This window comes from Odocoileus virginianus, chromosome 5, assembly GCF_023699985.2.
Source record: "Odocoileus virginianus isolate 20LAN1187 ecotype Illinois chromosome 5, Ovbor_1.2, whole genome shotgun sequence".
NCBI classification, from domain to species: domain Eukaryota; kingdom Metazoa; phylum Chordata; class Mammalia; order Artiodactyla; family Cervidae; genus Odocoileus; species Odocoileus virginianus.
The window spans coordinates 17246048-17271669 of record NC_069678.1 but is presented as its reverse complement, the minus strand read 5'-3'; the positions used below and the strand labels follow the sequence as shown (position 1 = coordinate 17271669).

At 54.7% G+C, this 25622-nt stretch overlaps 1 protein-coding gene across 1 annotated transcript; it reads right to left on the bottom strand.

Annotated features, from left to right (window-relative positions):
- Positions 1-198: 198 nt before the first annotated feature.
- Positions 199-24366, bottom strand: ATP1A2 (ATPase Na+/K+ transporting subunit alpha 2). Its single transcript, XM_020885228.2, has 23 exons — positions 24229-24366; positions 19403-19507; positions 19143-19202; positions 17546-17749; positions 16730-16843; positions 16343-16477; positions 15527-15644; positions 13289-13557; positions 12223-12421; positions 11986-12095; positions 11724-11858; positions 10505-10694; positions 10213-10388; positions 6995-7131; positions 6398-6548; positions 6146-6314; positions 5760-5914; positions 5381-5504; positions 5033-5178; positions 4700-4830; positions 3164-3265; positions 2978-3069; positions 199-2160 (listed from the first exon to the last, which is right to left on the bottom strand). The coding sequence occupies exons 1-23, from the start codon at positions 24238-24240 to the stop codon at positions 2132-2134; spliced, it is 3063 nt and encodes a 1020-aa protein (XP_020740887.1). The 5' UTR covers positions 24241-24366; the 3' UTR covers positions 199-2131.
- Between the last annotated feature and the right edge of the window lie 1256 nt (positions 24367-25622).

The following is a 25622-nucleotide window of genomic DNA, read 5'->3' as shown; positions in this document are numbered from 1 at the left end:
GTTTTGCAACCTAGCTTCTTCCTTTCTCTCTTGCTGCACTGACATCATCTGTTCCCAGGTTGCTCCCCTCTGATCCTTACCTCCTGCCCTCCCTACTGCCGCCTCTACAAGCCAAATCTTGCCACAGCACCCATGTCAACACCACAGTTTGGGAGGGAGGCAAGTGGTAAGTATAAACATCAGACTTGTGGAAGGGACTTCTTTCATAAAGAAATGCAACTTTATTGTTTTCAAGTACATACATAGTGCCTCAAACTAATGTCTTACAAAAGGTCACCAAGTAAAGGTCTTGCAGATGTTTCTTTAACAAACACAGCAGATGATAATTAGCCCATGCATTCACTATTTCTAAATGGATATTCCTAAAGTGTCCAAAAAGTGTTATTTTAGGAGACTACATGTGCCACCCCTAGCAATATTGTTTATGCTCTTAATTTGCTAAACAAATGCCATTTTATTGATTGTGCAAGATAAACCTTTGTCCATGGCCAATAAATCTCAAATCCATCAGGCCCAAATTAATACGGTTTCCTGTTTTGTTTTCTAAGCCCCAGGCAATGACTCCTTATTTCAAGGTACTTTGGATAAACTAAAATTCCAGTGTAATGGAGTAACAGCCCTTGGGAGGTTGTTTATGGGCCTGGTGTTTATCTTCTGTGCTTCCTTCCTTTCTGCCTTAGGTCTTCCATTTTCCTTAGGCGTCTCTCTCACACTCTTGGTTCACCTAGGTGTCTCTCTATAGGATATTCCCAATGCCTTCTAATCTAAGCCAGGCTTAGTGGATGGGCAGCGCTGCCAACAGCGCAGAGGGGAGGTGGGAGGAGGTTGAGGAGGAAAAGCATCTTCCTGTAGGGACCTGAAGCCAACTCCCTGTCTCAAGGGAGAGTGGGCACAGTGATCACAGCGTGAAGGGCATTTGCCTGGGCAGAACAGCCCTGCCGTCTGAGAGACCAAGGCAGGACTCCTAATGCTTTCTCTCTCTTGTCCAGAGGTTCTGACCACATCCATGACCTAAGCTCATTCTGTGTGTCCCTGGAAGACAGGACGTTTCTGGAAACTTCTGCACCTCCATTCCAGCTCATGGCCTGGGACCTTCTTTTCCAGGGCTGGTGCAGGTTCATCTGGGTGGCATGATGGGGAGGTGGGGAGGGGCAGGAAGTGCGCTGGCAGCGCCCCCTCTCAGCACCGCATGGAGCTTCTGAGGCCTTGGCATTCTAAAGGCCAGGGTATGACCAAGGATGCTGACAGAGAGAGCTGGAGCTTCCATGACACCCGGGCCTTGGGGACCAGCAGACCACAGAGCAAGTGTCTGTGGGGACCGCCACAGGCCCCGTGAGTGTGCAGCCTCAGTGACGCTCCCCAGATCGCTTCCTGGCCCTGCCTCTGCCCCCCTCTGTGACCCTGGAATTTGGTCTGCTGGCGGGGTACTCTAAAGGGCAGGACTCAGAGCTGGAGCCCAGACGGCCTCTCACTGACCTCTCTCCTTTCCTGCCCACCTCCTCCACCATACCCAACCCTCCCACCTGTCCGAGCAGCTCTTCTCTAGCGTTTCCTAAATGGCCTTGACTGGCAGACAGGCCAGCGTCTCCAAACTGTTCCCTTTCTGGCCTCAGGTCCTAGCACTCACCAGGTGGTTTCCAGGTCTGAAGGGGAAGCAGGGGTCAGAGTTGAGCGGGAAGCAAATGAGGGGTAAAGGTCAGAAGTGGGGTGAGGCTGGGGAGATAAAGGGACCTTGGTGATCGGAGACAACTCCCCTCCTCCTGGTTTAGACAGACCCCTGCCTTTTGGTGTTGATCTGTTCTAGTGGGAGGTGGGGGTGAAGGGGCAGGGACTGCGGAGGGCTGGGGTACCCCTCAGTTCCTTGGATAAGACAGACAGCATGTGGAATGGAGCAGGATCCGGGGAGGGGATCTTGACATGTAGTGTCTAAGCTGACTGCTCCGAGTTAGGCCTCTGGGGCAATCACCCCAAGCTAAGTTACCCTCTCCCCCAACTTGGCCTGCTGAGTTGCCTCATTCTCTCGCCCTCCCCCCAATACACCCCAGTGTTTTCCACCCCTACCCAATGCCATCCTGGTGACACCTCCAGGGGCCCCCATCTTCTCTGTGCCTGCTTCTTCTTTCCGACGGGCTCAGTAGTAGGTCTCCTTCTCCACCCAGCCTGTTAGAGAGATGAGGGGTGGGAGCTGCAGCATGAACTTAAAAACAGGCTCTTAGCACAGGGGACGGTGGGCCCAGACTGGGATGGGGGTGAAAGCAGGATGCCAACGGGGACTGTTCAAGTAATAAAAGAGTTTCTTAAGGGCAGCCGTCCATGGCTGCTGTGCAGAAGTGGGGTCTGGGGTCAACAGCACCTGTGATTTTTCAGAAGTCAGAAATTCAGATTTTATGTGAAAGCTCCTACGTTTTAGGTATTAGGCCAGATGAAAAATAAACAAAAAAACACCCGCACCACATAGGGCAGCCAAACCAAACAATATCCACGGACCGTATTTGGCATGTAGGCCATCCGTTTTCGACCTCCAGTAAGTGATCAAAAGTGCTTGTTGGGGTAAAAAAAACACTTGGTTGATGATGGGACTTGGGAGGCCTGCGCTGCAGTGCCAGTTCTGTGGCTCCTCCCTTTTTGACCCTGAACGAATCAATTCACCTCTGCCCCTCTCTTTGTCTGTAAAATGTGGAGGTGGGACTAGATGACCTCGGAGGGCCCTGCTAGTTCCGATGTTCTGTGATTCCTGGCGGAAGGTGGAGGGCCTCAGAGACCAGCTGTGTGTTAGGTGGAAACGGAATCTGAGGGGAAGAGGTTCCGCGGAGCCACGGTTCCAAGGCCCAGGGAGCCCAGGATGGAGGGCCCGGAGGGAAAGGCGCAAGGATCCGTAATAGGGATGGAGTCCGCGTTCAGAGCCCTGCAGGGGTAGGTAGCCGGCAGTGAGGGGCTGCACTTTGCGGGGGCCGGGGTGAGGCACGGGGGTGCTTACCACCGGGATATCGCCGCAGGATCAGCTTCCGGACCTCATCGTAGATGAAGATAAGGAGACTATAGGGGAAGGCGCAGAACCACCAAGTGACCCTGAAGGAAACAGGAGTGTCAGGAGCGTCAGAAGTTGCTTCCAATGGTCCAGAACTTGGCTTCTAGCAGGGGGCCCTTCCGAGGGTTCACTCACTTGAGCGGGTACATTCGGAGAGCCACACCCATGCCCGGGCAGTAAGACAGAAAGGCGGCCAGTGCGGTCTCCTCCAGGAGCCCAAAAATCAGAATCTTGTTCCTGGAAAGGCAAAGAAGTGAGGGTAAATAGGGTTTGATGGGAGGGCGAGAAGGGGCGGGGAGCGGGGGGAGCAGAGATCCAGGGTGACCCTTGGTGGTGGAAGGGAGAGAGGCGGGAAGAAATGCCAAGGAAAGGCTACAAACGATGTCTTCCCATGCCTGCTTCAAACGCCCTCTTCTCATGCTAAATGTAACCAAAGAGAGATTGTACTTTTTCTTCTTACTGGTTTCACCACCGATTGTTGTCTATAACACATACGTTCATTCATTGAAGAAATGTTTCCTATGTGTTGGGTGATACCCAGCCTACACAGCCCTGTGCTGGAGAAGCTTCCTTCTGGAGAATGGGGGCCTGCCCTCAGGCATCTTATAATCTTGTTAGTGCTCCAGGCACCTGGCCTTTGAAAGTGTCGTCTCCCCAGCAAGATGCTTTGGAAACTCCTTCAGTTCAGGACCCATGGATGTCTAAGAAGGTTCTCAGTGTCTTCTGCAGCCCCTGGTAGCTGCTGGCCGTAGATACTCGATAAAGAATGGTTATGTTCCCTGCCTGCTGTGCCCTGCACAGTAAGGACTCTCTGCTCCTTGGTCTCTTCTCCCTGCCTTGTCCCCTTTAGTGATTTTACCTCCGTGGAATCTTTTTCTCTTGTGCTACCTTTCTGTATCTAACAAACATTTCCCCTTCTTCTCCCTAGGATCTTAATGCTATTAACTTCACCTGAGTTTTGGCATCTTTTTTTTTTTCTTTTAAAGTAAGAAATTGTGACAAAACTCACGGGAATTGTGCCCACTGTTTGCAGTAGTAGAAAAGAAAGAAAATGGGAGTGATACCTTCAGCACTGATCACCATGCAGGCTGGAATTGCAGGGGAAATCCCTGAATACCCCCCCAGATTCCAGGCTCTGTGATGGGTGAGCCACCCAGTGTAACAGCTGCGGGCTCAGCCATTCCCAGCTGGGTGACCTCAGGCATGTCAGAGCATGTGTGTGAATCACTTAGCACAGTGATTGGCACCTGTCACTCACACTAGTAGAAGGCCCTGAACTTGACTCCGAGTAACTCTCTGCCCTGCAAGGATACCACCACCATCACAAGGCAAGTGCTAGAAACTGGAGCCACCTGCCAAGTGGAGATCCTGTATTTAGGGCTGGCCCAAGGGTGAGGATGGGTGAGGATTAGTGTATAAGATGGAAGGAATGGAGAGAAGAGGTATGGGGAGAAGATGAAAAGGAAGATGGAAGACCATAGTGAAGGAGATTTTAGAAGCAAATTGAAACTCATCAGGAATAGTCATAGCCCTCCTTCCTCTTCTCTCATCTATTTCCAACAATGCTACGGATATACAGCTGGGCAGCTGCAGTCTGAGACTCCAGCAGATCTGGGCCTGTGTGGGTGGGTGAGTGCACCCCGGTGGGTGGGGCTGGTGGGCGGCGCTCACTTCATGCCCTGCTGGAAGACTGAGTTGCGGCGGGTCTTGCAGATGATGAGGTCAGCCCATTGCACGACCACAATGCTGGCAAAGAAGGCCGTGTGGCACGTGAACTCCACCACCTTCCGCTGTTCATAGGTCTGGGGGAGGGCAGGCAGAGAGAGGTGAGAGAGTGAGAGGAAAGGGGAGGGCCAGAGTTCATTGTGCTCCAGGGCAGATGTTAAACCCTGGGCACCTACACCACCCTTAGCCTCCAGTCCCACTGGCCGCAACTGACCACTCCTGCCAGGCGTTCAGCCTCACCCTTATACGCATGCATCTGCACTTACACAGCCCACTCACCCACTCCTGTCCATAGCTATCCTCCAAGTCATTCATGGACCGGTCATCCCAGTCCAGGCGGATTCCCAGAAGCCGTGAAGGCAGAAAACCATTCTCTGCCAGGATCACGAAGTAGGTGAAGAAGCCACCCAGAGCCTGGATCATCCCTGTGGGTGGGCAAAGGACAAAGGGTAGGGCCTGGGTCAGAGCAGGTAGCAGGGTGGAGCCAGCCCCTATGGGCCAGAGATGGACATCCCTGACCCTTGGGAGGTGGCCCCTGTTATGGAATTTTGCAGGGGGATCATCCCTTCAAAAGCCAGGAAAGGCATCCTCTTGGGGTTCCCTCCTGAACCCGGGGTCTGGCCGCACCGATCTGTCCATAGGCCATGCTGATGAGCCTCTCGTTCACCAGCTTGTCCGTCTGCGGGTTTCTCGGCTGACGTTTCATGATGTCACTCTCAGCTGCCTCGTAGGCCAAGGAGATGGCAGGGACCTGTGTGAGGGGGCCGTGAGGCGGGGGGGCGTTTGAAGGGAGAGGATGGGAGCAGAGGATGACCAGCAGTGAAGAATCTTTGACACAATTCAAACACTTACTAAGATCCCCAAACCCTCTTCCCCTGCAGGCCTGTGCTCGTCTTCTCTGCAACGCTCACAGCCTGCTCGGGTGCCCCTGCTGCACCTCTTCATCCCTCTGCTGCCTATCCCTACCCACTGCACCCCCACGACCTCCTTCAACCCCTGGCCTCACCATGTCAGTGCCCAGGTCAATGCAGAGGATGGTCACGGTGCCCAGAGGCAGGGGGATGTTGGCGATGATGAACAGCAGGAAAGGGGTGATCTCAGGGATGTTGCTGGTCAGGGTGTAGGCGATGGATTTCTTCAGGTTGTCAAAGATCAGGCGGCCTGTGGGGAGGTCCTGAGGGCATCAGGGAGACTGGAGGGACCCTCCCCACCCCTGGCTCCTGAAAGCATGGCTGCCCGTCTTCCCAGTAGGGAGAGATTTTGTATTGGAGCTAAATCAGAAGGTGGATGCCTGAAACCCTGAGTTGAGTCTGTAATTGAGGTAAAAGGCAGGGACGCAGCTGTGCCAGCTCGGACATCCGGGGTGCCACCCCAGCCTGTGCAGTCCCTCACCCTCCTCCACGCCGGTGACGATGGAGGCAAAGTTGTCATCCAGCAGGATCATGTCGGCGGCCTGCTTAGACACGTCGGAGCCGGCGATGCCCATGGCGATGCCGATGTCTGCCTTCTTCAGCGCCGGGGAGTCGTTCACCCCATCCCCCGTCACCGCCACAATGGCTCCCTGCGGAGAGGGTACAGCCAGAGCTGTGGGTGCAGCCCCTGCACACGCCCGGCCCTGGCCCTGCGCCTTCCCCCCACGCTCACCTGCCTCTGGCAGCCCTCCACGATGATGAGCTTCTGCTGAGGAGACGTCCGGGCAAAGACGATCTCCGTGTGATTCTTGAGGATCTCGTCCAGCTGCTCCGACGTCATGTCCTTCAGGTCAGAGCCGTGCACCACACACGCCTTGGCTTCTCTGGAGGCAGGGGCAGAGCCAACTGATGCCCTGGAGCCGGGCACCCCTGCCCCTCCTCATGCTGCAGGGGCTCCCCCACAGCTTCAGTCCTCCTCTCCTCCTAGAGCCCAATGCCCTGCCTTTCCCACTTCTCTCTTAGAGGGGATGACGCGCAGTCCTCCCCGTATGGCATCATCATGGTCATCAGCACAGCGTGCGAGGCCAGGAGCTAGTTCTTTTACCCGTATCTCACTCCTAGAGCATCCTGGCAGCCTAGAGACTACCCTCATCTTGTAGTTAAGGCAACGGAGGCTCAGGAAGGGAAAGTGACGTCTTCAAGGTTACACAGCACAGCCTGGCCACCCCTCAGGACTGGGGAACCAGAGGTTAGCACCAGATAGCCCGGGATGCTTGAGCGTCCTGTGGGAGAGGCTGAGTTGATGGCGAGAGGCCCTGCAGAGCCTCACCTGGGGTTGACTTGGCTAACAGGAATGTTGAGCCGGGCGGCAATGTCCTCCACTGTCTCGTTGCCCTCTGAGATGATTCCCACGCCTTTGGCAATGGCCTTGGCTGTGATGGGGTGGTCACCGGTCACCATGATCACCTGGCAGGAAGAAGAAAAGAAAAAAGGAAAGCAGCATTAAGGTTTTTCTTCTCCTTTTATTCCTTCCCCGACTGGAAGTGGGACCAGTGGATAGTGGATAGTGGGACTGGATAGTGGGACCAAAATGACTGAATTGTGTGTGTTTGGGAGGGAAGAGGAGAGGGAGAGATGGTAGGTTGTGTTCTGGAGATACAGAGAAAGTTTGCCTAAATGAAGGAAAGCCTCTCTGATCGAGTCACGAGTTAATGAGGGTCCCTTGGAAGAGGAGCCTCTAGGATTGTTTAGGAGTTTGGATTTCATGGGATACGCGGTTGTCAGAGTTGGAAAGACTCTTAACAGCTCCTTCATTTCACTGATGAGGAAATAAAGGCTTCGGCTGTTTGTTTTAGCCCCTTCGGTTGTAACCCCTTCATTGCTGCAAGTCCCAGGAGCCAGGATGGACATGGCTTTCTTAGTGCTCAATGTGAGGGCTGCTGGCATCCTGACTGGACTGGGCAGGGATGGGAGGGGACACCGCCTCTGTTCTCTGCCTTCCATCTCATGCTCCTCTGCCTCTGCTATCCCTTCCTTCACCATGGGGTTCCCTGCCTCAACCACGACGATGTTCACTGGTGCTGCTGCAGAATGGATGGAGCTGGGTGAGGTGGGTGGTTAGCATCTGAGAGGCTGGATAAGAGGGCTTTATAAGCATCAGGAGATCAGAGCTGGCTTAGGACAGCATTTGCATGTGGGGGTTTTTGGGGTGAAACCCACAGATCTGAGGAGGAAGCCTCTTCAGGCCCCACTGCCTTCTCTTCCACCCCCAAAGGCCATACGGGCCTCCCAACTGAAAGACAGAAGTGTCTTTGCAGTCCTCATCCTTCTTCGCCCCCTGAGGGGTTTGGCGCTGTCCACCACCCTCTCCTGGAAGCCCTGTCCTCCCTTGGTAGGCATATTCCTGCTTTCCCAGAAACATCTCCCCTGAGCATCTTACAGACCCTTCCCATGTCAGGGCAAATAGAACTGGTTACCTATTGCCACCACCCTCACTGAACCTGCCCCTCTGCTCCCCACCTGAGATTCTGTCCCTCTGTTCACCCAGTCCCCCTGTCTTCTGGATCTCCCTTGCCTCTGGATTTGAGTTTGCTCACCAAGTTCTCAAAGCATCTCTCGGGTCATTTCCTTGCCTATGCTATTGTGTTAACTTCTTACACTGTCTCCCTGCCTGAGTTAACTCTCCTCCAAGTGCAGCCCCTGCTCCATCTAGGTCTAGCCTCCTAAGAGCTAGCTCTGTCCTGTGATACCTGTGACTCGCAGGGGCTCGCGGGGTAAAGCCCAAGACTGGCATTTAAGCAAAGTCCTTCCAGCTGGTCCTGGCCCTGGCTCTGGTCTCCATCCCAGCCGCTCCTCGGCCACCTCCCAGCGCCCCCCCACAACGTGCCCTGAACAGTCCAACCACGGCAGGGTACATGCTGTTCCCTGCTCCTGCCTTCCGCTCCCTCCCTCCTTTCAAAATGCTCTTCACCCTTCGAAGACCAGATCAAGTATCATGCCCTCTGTAAAACTGTCCAGTGCTCCAAGGTGGACTTAACTGCTCGCTGCTGCTCTGAGTTTCCCAGACATGCTTTCCCTAGGCCTGGCGACAGTTCTGATCATGGCAACAGGCTGCCTGGTGACAAGGGGAGCATGGGCTTTCCGGATGAGCTGGCTAGGCTTCCTCTAGCCAATCTCCCTCTTAACAGCAGTTTTATTTTGGGAAAGCTACTTACCGCTCTGAGTCTCAGCTTGTTTTATTTTTAAATGGGAGCAATGATGCCTACCTTACAGACAAAGAGTGGTGGCAGGGTTCAGAAATCACATATAAGTACATATATACACACAAGCGCTTGAATGTATTGGTTAAAAAATAGCAGATGCCTTGGTTCAAATCCCAGCGCTACCACTTACTAACTCTGAGGCCTTGGGCACATTACTTTAAGCCTCAGTTTCCCTTCTGTAAAAAAGGAAAATCGTAGTGCCTACTTATAGGGTTGTAGTGAAGATCAAATGAGATCATACAGATTTGGTGCTTAGAATACTGCCTGGTGCATATTCTGGTGGTGGTTGCTGTTTAGTTGCTCAGTTGTGTTCAACTGTGACCCCATGGACTGCAGCCCGCCAGGCTCCTCTGTCCATGGGTTTCTCCAGGCAAAAATCCTGGAGTGGCCTGCACTTCCTACCCCAGGGATCTTCCTGACCCAAGGGTCAAACCCACGTCTCTTGAGTCTCCTGCATTGGCAGGCAGATTCTTTACCACTGGCGCCAATATAAAGCCTCACAAAACAATGGGCTCTTTTTATTATTAAAGTATCTGACCCTTAGCAGGTGCTCAAAGACCCTAGCTGTTGAAATTGTTCTGTGATTAATTTCAAGGCCTCTTTCCCCCAGAGGGATCATGAGCTCCGGAGGCCAGGCACTGTATTTTATTTGTTTTTGTATCCCCAGTGCCTGGTTCGGCCCTCAATAGACAGACTGAGTTGAACTGATTTGGGAGTAGGTGAGATGTTGAAAAAGGAGGAACAAACGATGGCCTCAGAACTGGCACGTGCACAGGCTAAGAGTGGTAAAGAGCTGTATCTTGGAAACAAGACAGTAACCACGATGGAAGGAAATTTTGTTTGTTGAACACCAGCACCTTGAACAGTGCCTGGTACAGACTTGGCAAACAATAAATATTTGTTGAATGCAGCACCCGTGTAGCACAGAAGAGGGAGTGGTTGTTGAGAGGCCTACTCTCATCCCAAGCAGCTAGAGAGAGGGAGCGGGCAGTGACTGGGAAGGGGAAACAACCAGATCTCCAGCAGGGGTGCCTGACCAGCTTGAAATCAGAGTGGAAGGAGCTGTGCCCCGGCGAGAGAGAGGATGGGCGTGGGAGACTGCTTACTCTGAGCAGAAGGCCCGAGTGGGAGTCTGAGGCAGGGCTGAGACTCCCCTTGCGATGGACAACTTCTCCTCTTGCTCAGTGGGAAGGAGGCCACCAGTGGTTGGGTCTCCCCAGGGCAGCAGCCCCCATGTCCCCTGGACCTTTGGTGTTTGGGAGGAGGGATGAAGCGAGGCCAGTACCTTGATGCCTGCACTCCGGCACTTGCCCACAGCGTCGGGCACGGCAGCCCGTGGAGGGTCAATCATGGACATGAGCCCCACGAAGCAGAGCTTCTCCGTGGGAAAGTTCAGCTCATCCGTGTCGAATTTGAAGCCCCGAGGAAACTTTCCGGAGGGCAGATTCAGTTGACAGAAGCCTGAAGAGGGGAGATGGGAGGATTGAGAGCAGGCTGGTGGTCGTCTGGGTGTCCCCCCGTGCCTCTCATCCCAGGGAGGCCTTTCTGAGCCCTGCTCCCTGCTTCTGTCCCCTCACCCAGGACGCGCTCCCCGAGTCCCCCCAGCTCCAGGTAGGCATTCTGGAAGGCATCTTGCATCTCCTTGTCCAGAGGGATCTCCTTGCCCTGCACCAAGATGGAGGAGCAGCGGTCCAGGATGCGCTCAGGGGCCCCCTTCATCACCAGCACGTGGCTCTGGGGGCTGTCTTCTCGCTCGTGGATGGACAGCTGCAGAGAGGACAGGCAGTTACAGAGGGGGCCAGACTTGTCTCAGAAGCTCCAGTGCCCAGCATGGGGCCTGGGAGAGAGCAGAGGATGGTAAAATTCCCTTAATAAAATAACCCCTGAGCCATTGACCAGTCTCAACATAGGGAGAGTCTCTGGGTGTGGATGGGTGTTTGGACCTCACAATCATAACCCTGTAACCTGAGGGTCACTTTCCCATAGGAGATATATTCACTCAACAGATATTTACTCTGATCACTTAGGACAGGCCCTGGGCTAGGGGTGAGGTGGCTCTGTCATCAGCATGCCCCGTCATCATACTGGGTTCAGGGGGCTTTACCCACGTGGCTTTTTAAATTTTATTTATTTATTGGCTGCACTGGGCCTTTGTTGCTGCACAAGCTCTTTCTCCAGTTGCAGTGAGCAGGGTCTGTTCTCTAGTTGCGATGTGTGGGCTCTCATTGCCGTGGCTTCTCTTGTGGAGCACGGGCTCTAACGCACACGGGCTTCAATAGTTTGTAGCTCTTGGGCCTTAGAGGGTGGGCTCAGTAGTTGTCGTGCCTGGGCTTAGTTGCCTTGAGGCAAGTGGGATCTTCCCGGACCAGGGATTGAACCTGTGTCCCCTGAATTGGCAGGCATATTTTTAACCACTGGACCACCAGGGAAACCCCACCCCTATGGTTGAGGCTGCTATCCTGGCATTTAACAGAGAGGGGCAGGCTGGAGGACATCCTAAGGATATTTCCGAAGTATGATTCAACTGAATAGAATGGAAGGGTTGGGGGACTGGAGCCAGAGGGTGTGGAGAAGAGTTCAGGGGGTGGCAGCTCATAGTAAAGAAACGAAGGTTTGGGAGCTGGGGACAGGAGGTGGTTGCAACCAGATGTCTGGTCACCCATGTTGCCGGGGGGATGAGGCAGGGGTGAGAGGAGGTGATGCTCAGATGGCCTCTCTCTGCCTGCGGATTCCCCCTTGACTTTGCCCCTCACTTCCATCCCTTCCTCTCCCCCTGAGCTGGCATCCAAACCCCACCTGGTACTTATTGGTTGAGTTGAAAGGGATCTCTGCCACCTTAGGATTTCTATCCCTCATCTTCCTCACGGAGCCGCAGGACAGCTCAATGCACTTGAGGAGAGCTGACTCGGAGGCATCACCTGCTGTGTCCCGCTGCCAACGAGGAGAATTCAGTGTCACAGTGGAGGACCAAGCCCGCCATCCTCTGGGCAGCCACAGGGTGTGAAAGGGGAAGATTTGTGTCGGGAAAGGGGGTAGACTGTGGGGACCCCCCACCTACCTTAGACACAGAGATGTTTTCCTGCCCTGCCTTGAACACAGCACGGTTGCAGAGACCAGCAATCCGGGATAGGGCGGTCCACGTCGGGGATCGTTTGTCAAAAGTGGCCCCTGGGAGGAAAGGAGGGAGAAGAAGGAGGTTGGCTCCCCTTAGAGCCCTTATCTCATCCCATCCACCCTGCCAGCCAACCCCGATGCTCTGAATATTCCCCCCGCTCTGGGTAGAGCGCCCAGTCACCAGACTGATCTTCCGTGGTGTCGGCCTCATGGATCTGATTGTCGAACCACATGTGGGCGACGGTCATGCGGTTCTGGGTGAGGGTGCCCGTCTTGTCGGAGCAGATGGTGGAGGTGGAGCCCAGCGTCTCCACCGCCTCCAGGTTCTTCACCAGGCAGTTCTTCCGAGCCATGCGCTTGGCTGTCAGGGTCAGACACACCTGGTAGAGACAGTGGGCAGTAAAAAGGGCTCCACCTGGAACTGGAAATGACCTTGTTCTTACCCCAGACCATGGCTCTGTCCCGCCTCTCTTGATCCTACTCCATGAACATTGAGAGGGACCTAGGTGTAAGTTGTGAACGTGTTCCACTTTAGACGTGTTGAGCTGAGATCATGAGTGTATATTTAGGTGAAATGTCCAGTAAGGAGCTGCAGATACTTGGACAGAGCAGGGTGTAGGTGGGTGCGTGTCATCAACATGGAACAGGCACCAGGAACTGGGAGGAGAGGCGCTCACTCGGGTGCGTTAGGAGAACAGAGCACTGAGGCCTAATGACCAGCGGGGGCGGGGAGGAGGAGGAGACACGGGGGGGAACGGGGGAGAGGAGAACCAGGGTGGCACCCTGCCACAGCCGTCCGCGAAGGAGAGGATGCTGGGAAGGTGGGCAGCAGGATCCATTTCAGCAGCAGAGTGAAGGATGGGAGCTGAGGAAAGGTCATTAGATTTGCTAGTCAGTCACTGGTGACCTTTGAGAGAGGCTTGACAAGAGGGCTGGCCAGGACGAGCTCCAGATGGCCGTGCAGAGATGACTAATACGAGGATTGTGAGGAAAGGTGACTAGCAAGAGCTCTGGGAGAGAAACTGAGCGCTAAGACACAGTCCAGCCTGAGACTTTTCTTCCACAAACTCTGAGCCAGGTACCAAAGGGGACTTTTTCAGACTCACATTCTAAGCCATGGAGTAATGAGAAAGCGAATGTGTGATTTTAGGGCAGTGAAAAAGCGGCAGGAGAGCTGCACGCCTCCCTTGCTTTTGAAGCGTGGAGCAGAGCCCTCCCCAGGTAGCCCCTCAGTCTGACCCACTCACGGTGACAGTGGCCAGCAGGCCCTCGGGCACATTGGCCACAATGATGCCGATAAGGAAGATGACCGCCTCCAGCCAGCTGTAGCCCAGGATGAGGGACAGCACGAAGAAGGAGACCCCCAGGAACACCGCCACCCCTGTGATCAGCTGGATGAAGTGCTCAATCTCCATGGCGATGGGCGTCCGCCCCACCTCCAGGCCGGAGGCCAGAGTGGCTATACGGCCCATCACTGTCCGGTCACCCGTGGCAATCACGATGCCCCTGGCAGTGCCTGCAACACAGGGAGGGACACCAGGTCGGTACCCTGGGGATCCTAGGAACCGAAGTCCCTTCCTGCTTCCTGGGAGAGGAAAATCAGCACAGCATGCGTGAGCCAAGGACTCCCATCCTGGAGGGTGCCTCCTGAGACGAGACCTCCCTTTGCGTCCTCTCCCAGGACAGAGGGCCAATCCCAGAGCTCAGTGCAACAGCACATTATTCTCTCCTATACTTGGACCTGGGGTGGGGGCAGGGGAGCGAATCCTTGCGAATAAACTCAAAGTTCACGTTGAGGAGATTCAGTGAATGAAGTAAAGTATTGCCTTTGGTTATTTCAGTAAAATCAATCTCATCTCTTAGATCTTGTGTGTGTTCAGTCGTGTCTGACTCTTTGTGACCCCATAGACTGTTGCCTGTCAGGCTTCTCTGTCCATGGGATCTCCCAGGAAAGAATACTGGAGTGAGTTGCCATTTCCTTCTCTAGGGGATCTTCCTGACCCAAGGATCAAACCCACATCTCTTGTATCTCTTGCATTGGCAGGTAGGTTCTTTACCACTGCGCCACCCGGGAAGCCCTAATCTCATACTTGCTATCATTTAAAAATATATCAATATTTTTGAACACAATATATTGTGTTCATAAGTAAATTCGTAAGTAAAGCACTTATGGATTTTCCCTGTAGTCATAAGTTTTTCTTTCTTGACACTAGGTACAAATCTCTCTAGAAGAAGCTAGGCAACCACTAGCTTTTAGGTAGACATTCCAGGGGTACTCAGGGGAGGAAGTGCACTGTTGCGGAAAGCGCATGCATCAGAACCAGCCAAACCTGGGTTTGCATCCTTGTGTGAATTCCTTCCTACTCACTCTAATAATGAAATGAGACAGTGCTGTGATATACCCTAAAGCAGCATCTGGCACATAGTAGGCACTCCAAAAACATTAGTTCCATTCATTTCCTCTCCTCTCTCCAAAGTCAGTTCAGGGTAATCAGTGGCATGTTTTACGAGGCATTTTTATCAATTGTGGGAAATGCAGAGCAACTTTCAGAATCTCAGTACATTAAAACTTTAAGAAACAATGTGTGGTGATTTTTTTGCTGTGAATCCAACTTGCTGAAGGAAGGGAAAAGCCCAGAGAAACAGACACACAAGAGAAATGAGATACAAGGAGGAAAGGTGTGTGTGGGGATGGGGAGGGGGAGATACGAGGCCTCTTTGACCCACTTTCTGAGGCTCATCGTCTAGTCAGACACTTCCTCACCGGCTCGGGCCCTGCCTCCTCTCCGGGCCAGCCCCGACACCGCTCAAAACCACAGAGGGCAGGGTTTCGGGTCACTCGGTGGTGACAGCTCCAGGACCTCTTCCTGGCCTTTGGTCATCTCTAGAAGCCAGAGCTGAGGGCCTGCTGGGCAGCCTGTGAGTGACCAACAGCTCCTCTTGGTGAAGCCCAGGCCTGGAGGCGGCCTGAGGAAAGGCCTGAGTGTTCACCTGGACCGGATGCTTTCTTACCCCTTCCCCAGTCTGGGTCCTGGCCAAGCAAGGGTCAGGAGATGAAGCAACTAGTCCTAGAACCAGGAGCGAAGGGGGCTGTCAGTCAAACCAAAGACTTCTAGGAGTTGGGGCTGGTTTGGGGTGTGTGTGTGTGTGTGTGTGTGTGTGTGTGTGTGCGCGCACACGCGTAGTGGTCTTGGCTCATATCTGAAGGTTTGGGAACCTGTTCTGTCCTGGGGTGGGCAGAACAGAGCCCTTACTGTGGGGAGGTAACTATTCCATGGAATCACACTGCCCCAGCCAATTTGCTGCCCTCTGGAGAGATTATTCCTGTAATACTCAGGGCTCCAGACCCTTTGATTCCCTTCTCCACAGCCAGGCTCTTGACAAGCAAGCATGGCCACAGCCCCCAGTCCTGCCTGGGGACCCAGGATTCAGGCTCCTCCCACTGCTGCTGGGAGCAGGGGCTCCCCACCAGGCTGGTCTCTCACCTTCCACGCAGTTGGTAGAGAAGAAACAGATATTGCGGGTCTCCAGGGGATTCTCGTGGGTGAACTCGGGGGAGCGGGTCTGGGGTTCTGACTCGCCTGTCAGGGAGGAGTTGTCCACCTGAGGAGGAAGGCAGTGTGGGGTCATCAGACGGGCAGACACGCACGTGGACACACAGCTGTGTCCTGACTCCAGCCACACTCAATCACCATGACACTGGAGACAGAATTACACTTGCTCTCATCACATATTTATAGTGTTACTCAGCTATTGTCCCTGCTCTGGTTTGGAATCTGGGCTCGTTGACTTCTTCTGTGACCTTGGGCTGGTTACTTAACCAACAGCGCTTCTGTTTTACTCATCTTTAAATGGGCATGGAAGCAGAATTTCAGCACTGCACAGCCACAGGGGGCGCCACTAACGCTGTAGTCTGTGAAAACGGCACTGTCCAGGGTTGTGTGCGGCAGGACTTGTGTGGCCAGGCGCAACATCCTTGGTTGACTACATCACTCTTGCAGAGTTAAATTAGATAGCCTGTGTGAATGGCTATAAAGCATCTGACACATAATAATACTCGATAAATCGTTGCTATGAAGTGGGTATCAAAGGAACACCCGGGGTGCAGAGTGTCCGTGGCACACAGATACAAGCAAAGAACATGTGAGCGTTAGCATGAGTCGAGGTGGGGCTGGGCAGGGCAGGGCAGGTGTTGACACCCGGACCTGAGGCTCCCAGACATTAAACCTCTCACTGGCCCCTCTCAGCTTTAGACAGCTTGCTTTCTAGACTCAGCCAGTGCTCTGACACGGCGCCCTCACCTTACAGCCGTGAGAAGAGATGATCCGGAGGTCGGCGGGCACGCGGTCTCCACCCTTCACCTCCACCAGGTCTCCCACCACCACCTCCTCCGCGTTGATCTGCATCTTCTCTCCTTCTCGCACCACAAGGGCTTGCTGTGGGGAAGTCCCGGGCATCTCAGGTTGAGCTCATCTCTACCCCGACCTTCCTCTTTCACCAGTCTCCCTCCTCACCTCCAACCCCACAAGGAGAAGGACAGACCCTGGCACCCTTAGCAACAAGATAGGTCCCAGTGTGGAGACCTGGAGGGTCTTTTCCGCCCAAGCCTCCATCTCTGAGCACAAGGAGTTGAGAAGAGCTAAGCCAGACTCTCCCAGAAACCTTACGCGCCAGCCCCAGCCATCCACCTGAGGCACCATGTTCTTGAAGGAGTCCATGATCTTGGAGCTCTTGGCCTCCTGGTAGTAGGAGAAGCAGCCAGTGACGATAACCACAGCTGCCAGCACCACGCCCAGATATAGCTGGTAAGGAGAAAGGTTTTGAGGGACCTGACTTTTCCCGGCCCTAGAGGGCCAGCTGCCACTCAGGATGAGAATTCAGCGCCGCCTTTGTTTGTGTCTGGAAGTGAGAGTGGTGGAAGAAAGTCCTCTCTCCCATCTCCCCCTCAACCCTCTAATCCCCAGCCACCTAAGACTAGAGGGGATGGGGAAATTGTAGGGAGTTCCCAGGACTAGGACTTCTCGAGGGAGGAAAGACCTGGGGGTGCAGACAAGTACACTTAAGTGTGAAGGCACAAGGAGAGACTGTCTCCACCACGAGTGTGTGTGTTGAAGGGCGTGTTTCTAGATGTGTATAGAAGGCTTCCTGGTGGCTGAAATGGTGAAGAATCCACCTGCATGTCAGGAGACCTGGGTTTGATCTCTGGGTCAGGAAGATCCCCTGGAGGAGGTCACAGCAACCCACTCCAGTATTTTTTCCTGGAGAATCCCATGGACAGAGGAGCCTGGCAGGCTACAGTCCATGGGGTCGCAGAGTCAGACATGACTGAGCAATTAACACTTTCACTTTCAGAAGCCTCACCCATTTTCAGTCCAAAGAGCCGAAGGGCTGTGGGATTGTACACGAGGTCTTGCTCCCTGCCTCCCCCAGACCCACGGTACTGAAGATGTAGGGCTAGAGGACAGAGTCACAGGCTGGCCCGGGGGTCAGGCGTGCCAGCTCACATTGTCGTTAGATGGTTCGTCCTCCATGGCAGCCTGGATGCCGAAGGCCAGGAAGCAGAGGATGGCCCCGATCCACAGCAGGATGGAGAAGCCCCCGAAGAGCTGACGGCAGAACTTCACCCACTCAGGGGTGGTTGGGGGTGGGGTGAGGGCATTGGGTCCATCCCGAGCCAGAATGTCCTGGGCCCGCTGGTTGGTCAGTCCCTGAGGGTGATGAGGAGAGGTGAGGGAGCTGAGCCCACACCCAGAACCCACCTGGCCCTTCACCATTTCCCGCCAGGAACCTCACAGGGGCATAACGTCCAGGTGGAGGGAACAATCCCACCCGGTTGGAAGGGGTGGGGGTCATCCGGAGAGGCCACATGGAGGAGGTGGCATTTGCAATGGGTGTTGGAGGTTTTGAAGGCTGAGGATATGGGCTGTGGCTCCCCCAACTCTGGGCAACCTTGGGTTGAGACACATTTTGGTTAGGGCCCCAGTAATCTCCTCTGGAGGCAGCTTGGATAAGGCTCTCTGGAAAGACATCTCAGTTGGCCCCCCTCCCCCAATCCTGCCTCATCTCTCTCTTCCTTCAGATTCCCCCCTTCACCAAGGACTCCAGAAGGTCCTACATTACTGACCATCAGTGTCACACAGCCTCGGTCACCACTCATCACTTTCCCCAGAAAGCTTCACCTGGCTCTGTACCCTGAGCCCAGGGCCCAGCCACCCTTCTCTGGCTCCCTCGCATCCTAGGCATGATTCCAGGGCTGCACTCAACACAAGGCACTGAGCTGCTAGACTCTGCGCTCCTTAAAGGCAGAAGCCACTTCTTAACTATTTCTCTATCTGTCCTCTTGCTTATTCAATAAATGTGTACTGAGCACCTATGTGTCAGGCAATAGAGTCAGAGCTGGGGCTCCAGGGATGGACAAGGCCCACAGGTCCCTGCCCTGTGAAGCTTATGATCTCATGAGGGGATACACAATAAACAGACATTACTGCCAGATAATGAAAAATGTTATTCTAAAAAACAAGGGAAGGTGAAGGAAGGGGGCATAGAATTTTCAAAAAGGCAGTCAGGGAAGGCCTACATTTTTGATGAATGACTTATTACTTTTCAAAATGAAGGGCTTGCTAATGTGACTGTGCCACCAACTATTGACGTAATCGTGGGAGGTTACCCTCCCTCTCTGAGTGTCCTTGCTTTAATGAACAGGGTTCCACACCTGGCTTGTCATAAGAGTCTGGAAAGTAGGTAATCTAATCCCAGTGCTACATGCATAGTGGGCGCCCGGCGCTTCACTGTGATGGCAGGGTTCCCCCACTACTACGGGTATGTCGATTCCACGAGAGGAGGTGTCACTGAACTGCGGCCTTGGGCTGTAAGGAGCCCTGGCTTCCAGGCAGCCAGGGAAGGAGCTATAGACTAAGAAGCAGGGGGTCTGCTTCCTAGTTTTGGCTCTGCCACCAGCTAGTCCCTCATCTCTGGGCTTCAGTTTCCTTAGCCATAAGGAGGGCGGGATTTGAATTTTAAAGCTCCTTTTCCCCCTGAGGCTGTCTCAAGGAAAAGGTTGTCTTACCTCTTTGGTGCTTCCCTAGACACCCCTTCACTGACCTTGGACAGATCCACTTGGTACTTGCGGCCCAGCTCATCCAAGGACAGCTTGTGGTCATCCTGGGGGAAGGGAAGGCAAGTTGCTTTGGGGAAGAAGCCTGAGCGAGTGTCTAGAATGCATCTGAGGGCAGTGGGAGCACGGCAGGGAAGCAAGGAGCATGAGAGGCCGGTGCAGGCATCCAGGAGCGCACGGGCTGCGGGGGCAGCTCTGCCAGCGTGGGAGACTTTCCCAGGGCCTGGCAGGGTAGGCTGGGGCTCACCATGGCCACCTCCTTCTTCAGCTCATCCAGCTCCTTCTCTTTCTGTTTCTTCTTGCCGCCCCCATTTTCTGCAGTGGTGGCTGCAGGGGAGTACTCCCGGCCGGCCTGCAGGAGGAAGGGAGAACCTGGGGAGTCAGGGAGGCTCCAGCCTCTATTCCCACTGAAGGACTAGGAGCCCAGGCACTGGGAGTGGAGGCCAGCAGATTCAAAGTCAGAGGTCATCCCAGGGGAGGAGAGGGGGTGCAGGGTGGCGGGGACCTCAGGCCCTCCATTTGCAAACTGTTGGCAGAGTCCTGGGGCTCTATGTTTGAACTTTAGGAAAGGCCGAGGGGCTCAGGACTCAGGAGCCCACTCTTAGCTGTTCAGTAGCTGGGTTTCTGCTAAGATTTTGTTTGTTGAAAGAACCCTGCACTTTAAGTAAAATAAACAAAAAGCTTAAAAACCACCATCCTACACTATTTGGAGTTCTGGAAGGGAGTGGCCAGGGTCGGGGGTTCAATGAGGGGGTAGAAGCATCCTGTGGGAATGTCTTTGTCTCAACATGTGACTGCTTTACTCAGAGGGGAGAGGAGAGAGTTAGGAATTTGGGGGATAGGAGTCTTTGGGGAGTCAGGGATCAGGGCAGGGAAGTGTCTAGAGGAGGAGGGGCGCCCTAGGGTGTGGTGGTGGAGTGTGGAAATGATGGGCAGGGCTCACGGGCTGAGAAATCAGTAGCTGGAGGGTCAGTGCGTCTGGGAAGTGGGCATCGGAGTGTCCTGTTAGGCAGGCCTGCCCGTGACAGGGTGAAAGGCGATTCGCAGAACATGAAGCCTCAAAGCTCAACTGGGTGAGGAGGGGACTGGGCCCTATTTGCCTAAATAGATAAGAGATTGTCTCTGAGGACAAATCTAAAACTGAAGATACATGGGACTCCTAGGCCCAGGCATTCCTGGGTCCTCAGGTGAAGTCAGGTGGACCTTCTAACTGGAGTTTCCTGAGGTCACCATTTCCCCCTGCTCTTACAGGTCTGTGGTCTCCTCACCGCCTCCAGACTGCCGGGGTCTCACAGGGGACTTTGTGGGGAGAGGGTGAGGAAGTTCTCCACCCGAGGGGTCTTGGGTGATAGGGTAGGAGGGGGCCGAGGAGGCCTGAGGTGGCGAGACCCGTGCCTCTTCACTGCCTCTTCTTCCCCAGGCTCCATTCCCAACTCCTTCAGGCCGCCGTGTCCCTGCACCGAGGCGCCGCTCACTTCCTGTCCTGGGCCCCGAGTGCCCGGCCAAGTTTGCAGGGATTAGTTTTTCTATACTAATGTCATTCATTTTCCTTTTTTCGCATAAAGAGAGGATACCTCGGTGGGATTTACATCAAGGGCTTTGTTCCCACCCCCTCAACCCCCACTTTTTTTTTTTTTTTTTCAGGATAATGCTTTAAAAAAAAAAAAAAGACCTTTTCATTTAGAGCAGTTTTAGGTTGACAGCAAAGCTGAGCAGAAATTACAGGTTCCCATTTATCTCCTGCCCCCACGTGCAAGGCCTCCCCTACTGTCAACATCTGGCCCCGGTGGTACATTGCTACAACGGATGAACCCACATGGACATATCACTATCACTCAAAGTCCATAGTTTACATTAGGGTTCATTCTGTGGGTCTGGATGAATGTGTAGTGACATATGGGCTTCCTGGTGGCTCAGAGGGTAAAGAATCCACCTGCAATTCTTTCCCATTGAACCTGGGTTTGATCCTTGTGTTGGGAAGATCCCCTGGAGAAGGGAAAGGCTACCCGCTTCAGTATTTTTGCCTGGAGAATTCCATGGCCAGAGGAGGCTGGTGGGCTACAGTCCATAAGGTCACAGAGTCGGACACAATTAAGCGACTAACACTTTCACTATAATGACATATATCCACTATTATAGTATACAGAGTAGTTTTACTGCCCTAGAAATCCACTGTGCTCAAGGATAATGCATTTTTTTCCCCATCAAAGAGCAGCAATCCAAGGAATGTGACAGCTGCCCTGATCACAAGAGATCATGCATCTAGCACCTAGAGAGAAATAGAAGTCTGACCAGTGAAATCAGGAACTGGGATGGGGGCAGTGCAGTGAGAGGTGGACACCTTTATCGCCTAGATAATGCCTAATGATCTATTTAGAAGGATGTGAGTTCTTCTAGGCTGTGTTGCTCAGAAATGCTCTTTTCAGCAAAGATGACCAGTAAGTCTTGCATTTGTTTTCATGTGAAGCATCTATGAATCAGGGCTATTTTTGGCTTCCTGAAGGCTCTCTTCCTGGGGAGACTGAAGCAGCTCAACAGAAGGAGTGGGGAAGGGTTGTGAGTAGTACCTCTCCCTTCCCCAGTGACTTAGGGGGGCTCATTTAATTGAATGTTTTGAAAAGCCCTGGATTCATCGATATAATTCTTTGGATCCTGTCCTTGGTGGGACAGGGCCGAGAATGGTTGAAAAGCATTCAAGAGCCAGGAGGCAAGAGACGAGGCTAAACAAGCTTCTCTGTGACCCTCCACGCTCCCAGGGTAGGATGAGGCCTGAGCACGCACAGAGGAGTGGGCTCCGACTGGGGGCCAAGGAGCCGAGCCCAGAGGATTTCTGCGTCCTTAGGTAGGAAATAAAGCTCGTGAGAACTGGAATCAAAGGTATGGCTTTAGCAATTTGCCAGCCCAGGTATGCATGTCTGGCATGTACAGACGGTGGCTGAGCAGCACCCCCTAAGCGCCCACCCTGCTCTCTTGCAGGCAGTCGCAGAGCTGGGGACACACCGCCCGCCCCCTCTCCCATCCTGGCAGAGGTCTCGGGTTCTGCGGCCAGGAGCCTGCAGGGATCTGGGGCAGCAGGCTGCTCAGGCAAGAAAGAGAGAGAGGAAGCGAGGACCACCCCCCCTCTTTCTCCCTCCCCCATCCACAAGTCCACAAGTCCCCCTCTCTGGACCTTGAATGCTGAAGGAGAACAGAGAGTTCTTTCTGAGAGAGCCCAGGGCCGGGACAGAGTGGGGGCCGCTGGAAGGCCGCCATCCCCCCCCCCCCCACGGCTGCCCTCCGGTGGCAGCTGGAGCAGGCTCCCTCCCCACGCAGCCGTCCCTGCCCCCAGCTCCCACGCTGCCCCTGGGGCCACAGCGGGAGTCGCTGACAGTGAGCCCCTGCTCTGCAGGGAGAAGGGGATGTGGATGGGGGTGCCTCCCCTCTTCTGGGGTCTCAAGGCTGGTTGAACTCCAAGCTCCAAGCCCTAAGGGGCCCCAGCCTCAGTCTGAACAGAACCAGACCTACTCCCTGGCTTGCTACCGGGGGTGGATGGGAGGGAATTCATGGGCGCTGGGGGAGAAGCGCAGGCCCCTGAAGAAGTCAAGGTCAAATCACGTCTCAGGCAGGACTTCTTGAGCTGGGTCCACCCTGTGCGGAGGCAGGGAGGGGAGAGGTCAGAGGCCCTGCGTCTCAGCTGGGGACTCCCGCTCCCCGGGGAACAAAAGACGTCAAGGTGCAGCTGAGAGTCCTCGGACAGCGTATCTTCCCACGGCTGTGAGCTCTTCCTCTGTGAAGCCCGCTCGTTAGAGACCCTCACATGCCTCCATACGGTGGCATCTATGCCCACTCGTGCCCGGAGGCCTGCGCGTTTGCAAAATTGTCTCCTGAGGCACAAACACAGGTGCTCACCCAGGAATATCTGCATCAACCGCAGTCTATGGAGAATGCATGAGTCACCAGCACACACACACACACACACACACACACACACACACACACACGCACACACACACCAGTTCTATTTATAGCTCCCAGCCCAGCTCAGGAACCCCGGTGTCCAAGCTCAGAGTTTTCCCAGCTGCTAAACTTAGTGCAATACCACGTCCTTGCCTGACCTTCCCAGCCCCAGAGATGCCCCTACAGTTCCCCACTGGCACCCTCCTTCCTCAGCACCCTCCCATCCCTGTCATCCTCCAGACCCTCTTCCTCTCTACTGTCTTCGGCCAGCTTTCCACGCCGCCAGGCGCAGGATGTAAAGGCACTGGGTCCCTTTACTCCATATGGAAATTTCATTTCCAAGAATTCAAAGCCCTGGCCCTGCCCCCCTCTGCCCTGGTGGTTGTTAATCTTCCCCTTGGCACACTCAGCGCTGCAGAATGCCACAGGCCGGGGTGGATTGAGGGGGGTGCCGGCAGCTCTCACCAGCTTCTGGGAAAGTCCTCGAAGTAGGCGGCTTGGAGCTGGAGGACAACGCTGCCTGGGATGCCCAGGGGTGCTGGACAGGGGGGCTCAGGGCACATTCGTCTTCCCCCACACACTCCTGCCAGCTGTCCTGGGAACTCAGGGCCCCTGGAGCCGCTGTGCACAACTGCTTGGTGACTCAGGAGTGGATGGCCTCTGTCCTTCTCTCCCATCTCACACTGGACCCCCATCCCCTCAGGCTGAGACTCCCGGAGGAATAGATACTTTCGGGGGGGGGGGGCGGCGAAGGTGGGGAGGATTTGACAGTTCCACAGATCCCTGCAGCTGGGAGTCCACGGATGCTCAAGAAAGGGGGTGGCGGGGGTGTGGTGGGGAGGAGCAGGGACAGAGATGAGGGCTGGGGAGGAGAGCGCGCTGGAGGAGATGCGGGGCTGGGCTAGACTGGGGGGCTGCTCCCGCGGAGGTGGAGGACAGGGCAGCGCTCGGTGGTGAACGCTGCAGGTCTGTGCACACAGCCGTAGCTGGAAGACTCTGCATTTCAAGTTCAAACCGGCCCACTGCTCCTCGCTCCACATCCCACCCTGCCCTCATCCTCTCCCTCCAGCCTCCCTCACCATCCAGAGAACCCTACTGCTCTCTCCAGAGTGACCCCTGCTCTTTGGAGATACTCACCCCACGGCCCATCTTGGGGCAGAGTGGCTGAGGGACCTAGACGGGAGAGGTCGCCAGGAGGAACCCAAGCCCAGACCACCAGTCTGGGGCAGTGGCCAGAGACCCCGGCAGACAGACCGAGACAGTGAGCAACAGGGTAGCTTTAAATAGGTCCCTCTCCCCCTCTCCCCCGCCTTCCCCTTCTCGGGAAAGAAACGTTTGTTGAAACAGGATCTCTGAGGACTCCTCCCCTCCCGCCCCTTAAGCAACTAGCCCGCGGAAGGTCCATTTGTCCTGCTGGGTGCTCCCCCTGGGCTCCCCTCACCCTCCGAGGGCCTGGCACCTCCGCTGAGAGCAGCGGGGGAGGCTGCGCCCCGTGGGGAACGCGCCCCTCGGGATGGGAGCAGGGGCACCAGTCCTCTCAGCCTCGTAGGGGCCGGAGCTCATGAGGTGTGACATCTTCCTCCTGATTTCCTGATGGGGAAACTGAGCCCCAGGGAGACTGAACAGTTTGAGCTGATGAAACAGAATCAGAGCCCAGGTCTCCGGAGTCTGTATCTAACCTCCCAGAAAAAGAAAGGAGACTGTTCCCTGCACTGTAGGTGGTGGGATGGCCGAAGCCAGGGAAAGGCAGCATTGGAGCCCCAGGCCAGCCCTTGGATACGAGAGTCAAAGACAGTTCCAGGAGCAGCATGAAGTCTGCAGGGAGACAGAGAGCAGAGGGTCTCCCCACACCCTCCAGATGTACCTTTCCAAAGTTTGAGAATCAAAACACAGGATCTGGGAGGTGGCTGGTGGAAGGGCCAGCCGGGCCTCCTGGACAGACCAGTAGGCCTCCCAGATAAGACCTCTCTCTGGGTTTTCTTCACCCTGGTTACAGGGGGGACATGCTACTCAGTTGCTAAGCAAGAGCTCTGGGCTGAAGCTAGGCCTGGGGTTGTTGGAGAAGCCCATAGAGAGGCAAATGGGGAGATTCAAAGAGGTATGTGGAGGTCAGCATGCTAACAAGTACCAGACTTGTGAACTAGAAAGGAGGGCAGCTGCTTCCTTACTGGGGTGGAGGGGAAAGGAAGGCAAGTCTGCAGCAGCAGGATTTCAGGATGGGGGGTAGACACACAGGGGCCTCTCTGCAGGGAAGCCTGGGGTAAACTGAGGCAGTGTGGGGGGGCGGGTGGGGGGGCTCTGGTAGCGGACACCAGCCAGAAACAGGGATAGAGGAGATGACCAAGACAGAACCCTGCGGTGTGCTGCTCATCTGTCGAAAGAGCCAAAGAACTGGGGGCCAAAGGAGGAAAGGGAAACCGGAAGGAGCAGAGAGAGGAAAAAAGTCCTGCCTTCTCGTGGAGGCTGTCATAGGACGGGGTTCTCCTGGTGGAGGGAAGCCAGTGGGCTGGGGTCAGGTCTGAGCCCTGGTG

Excerpts from the sequence above, each read along its gene's own strand:
- ATP1A2 (XM_020885228.2), bottom strand. Across the intron at positions 16,478-16,729 it reads TCAAGAACATGGTGCCTCAG|CAAGCCCTTGTGGTGCGAGA; the intron begins GTGGATGGCTGG and ends ACTTCCCCACAG. Across the intron at positions 13,558-15,526 it reads CTCTACCAACTGCGTGGAAG|GCACTGCCAGGGGCATCGTG; the intron begins GTGAGAGACCAG and ends CCTGTGTTGCAG.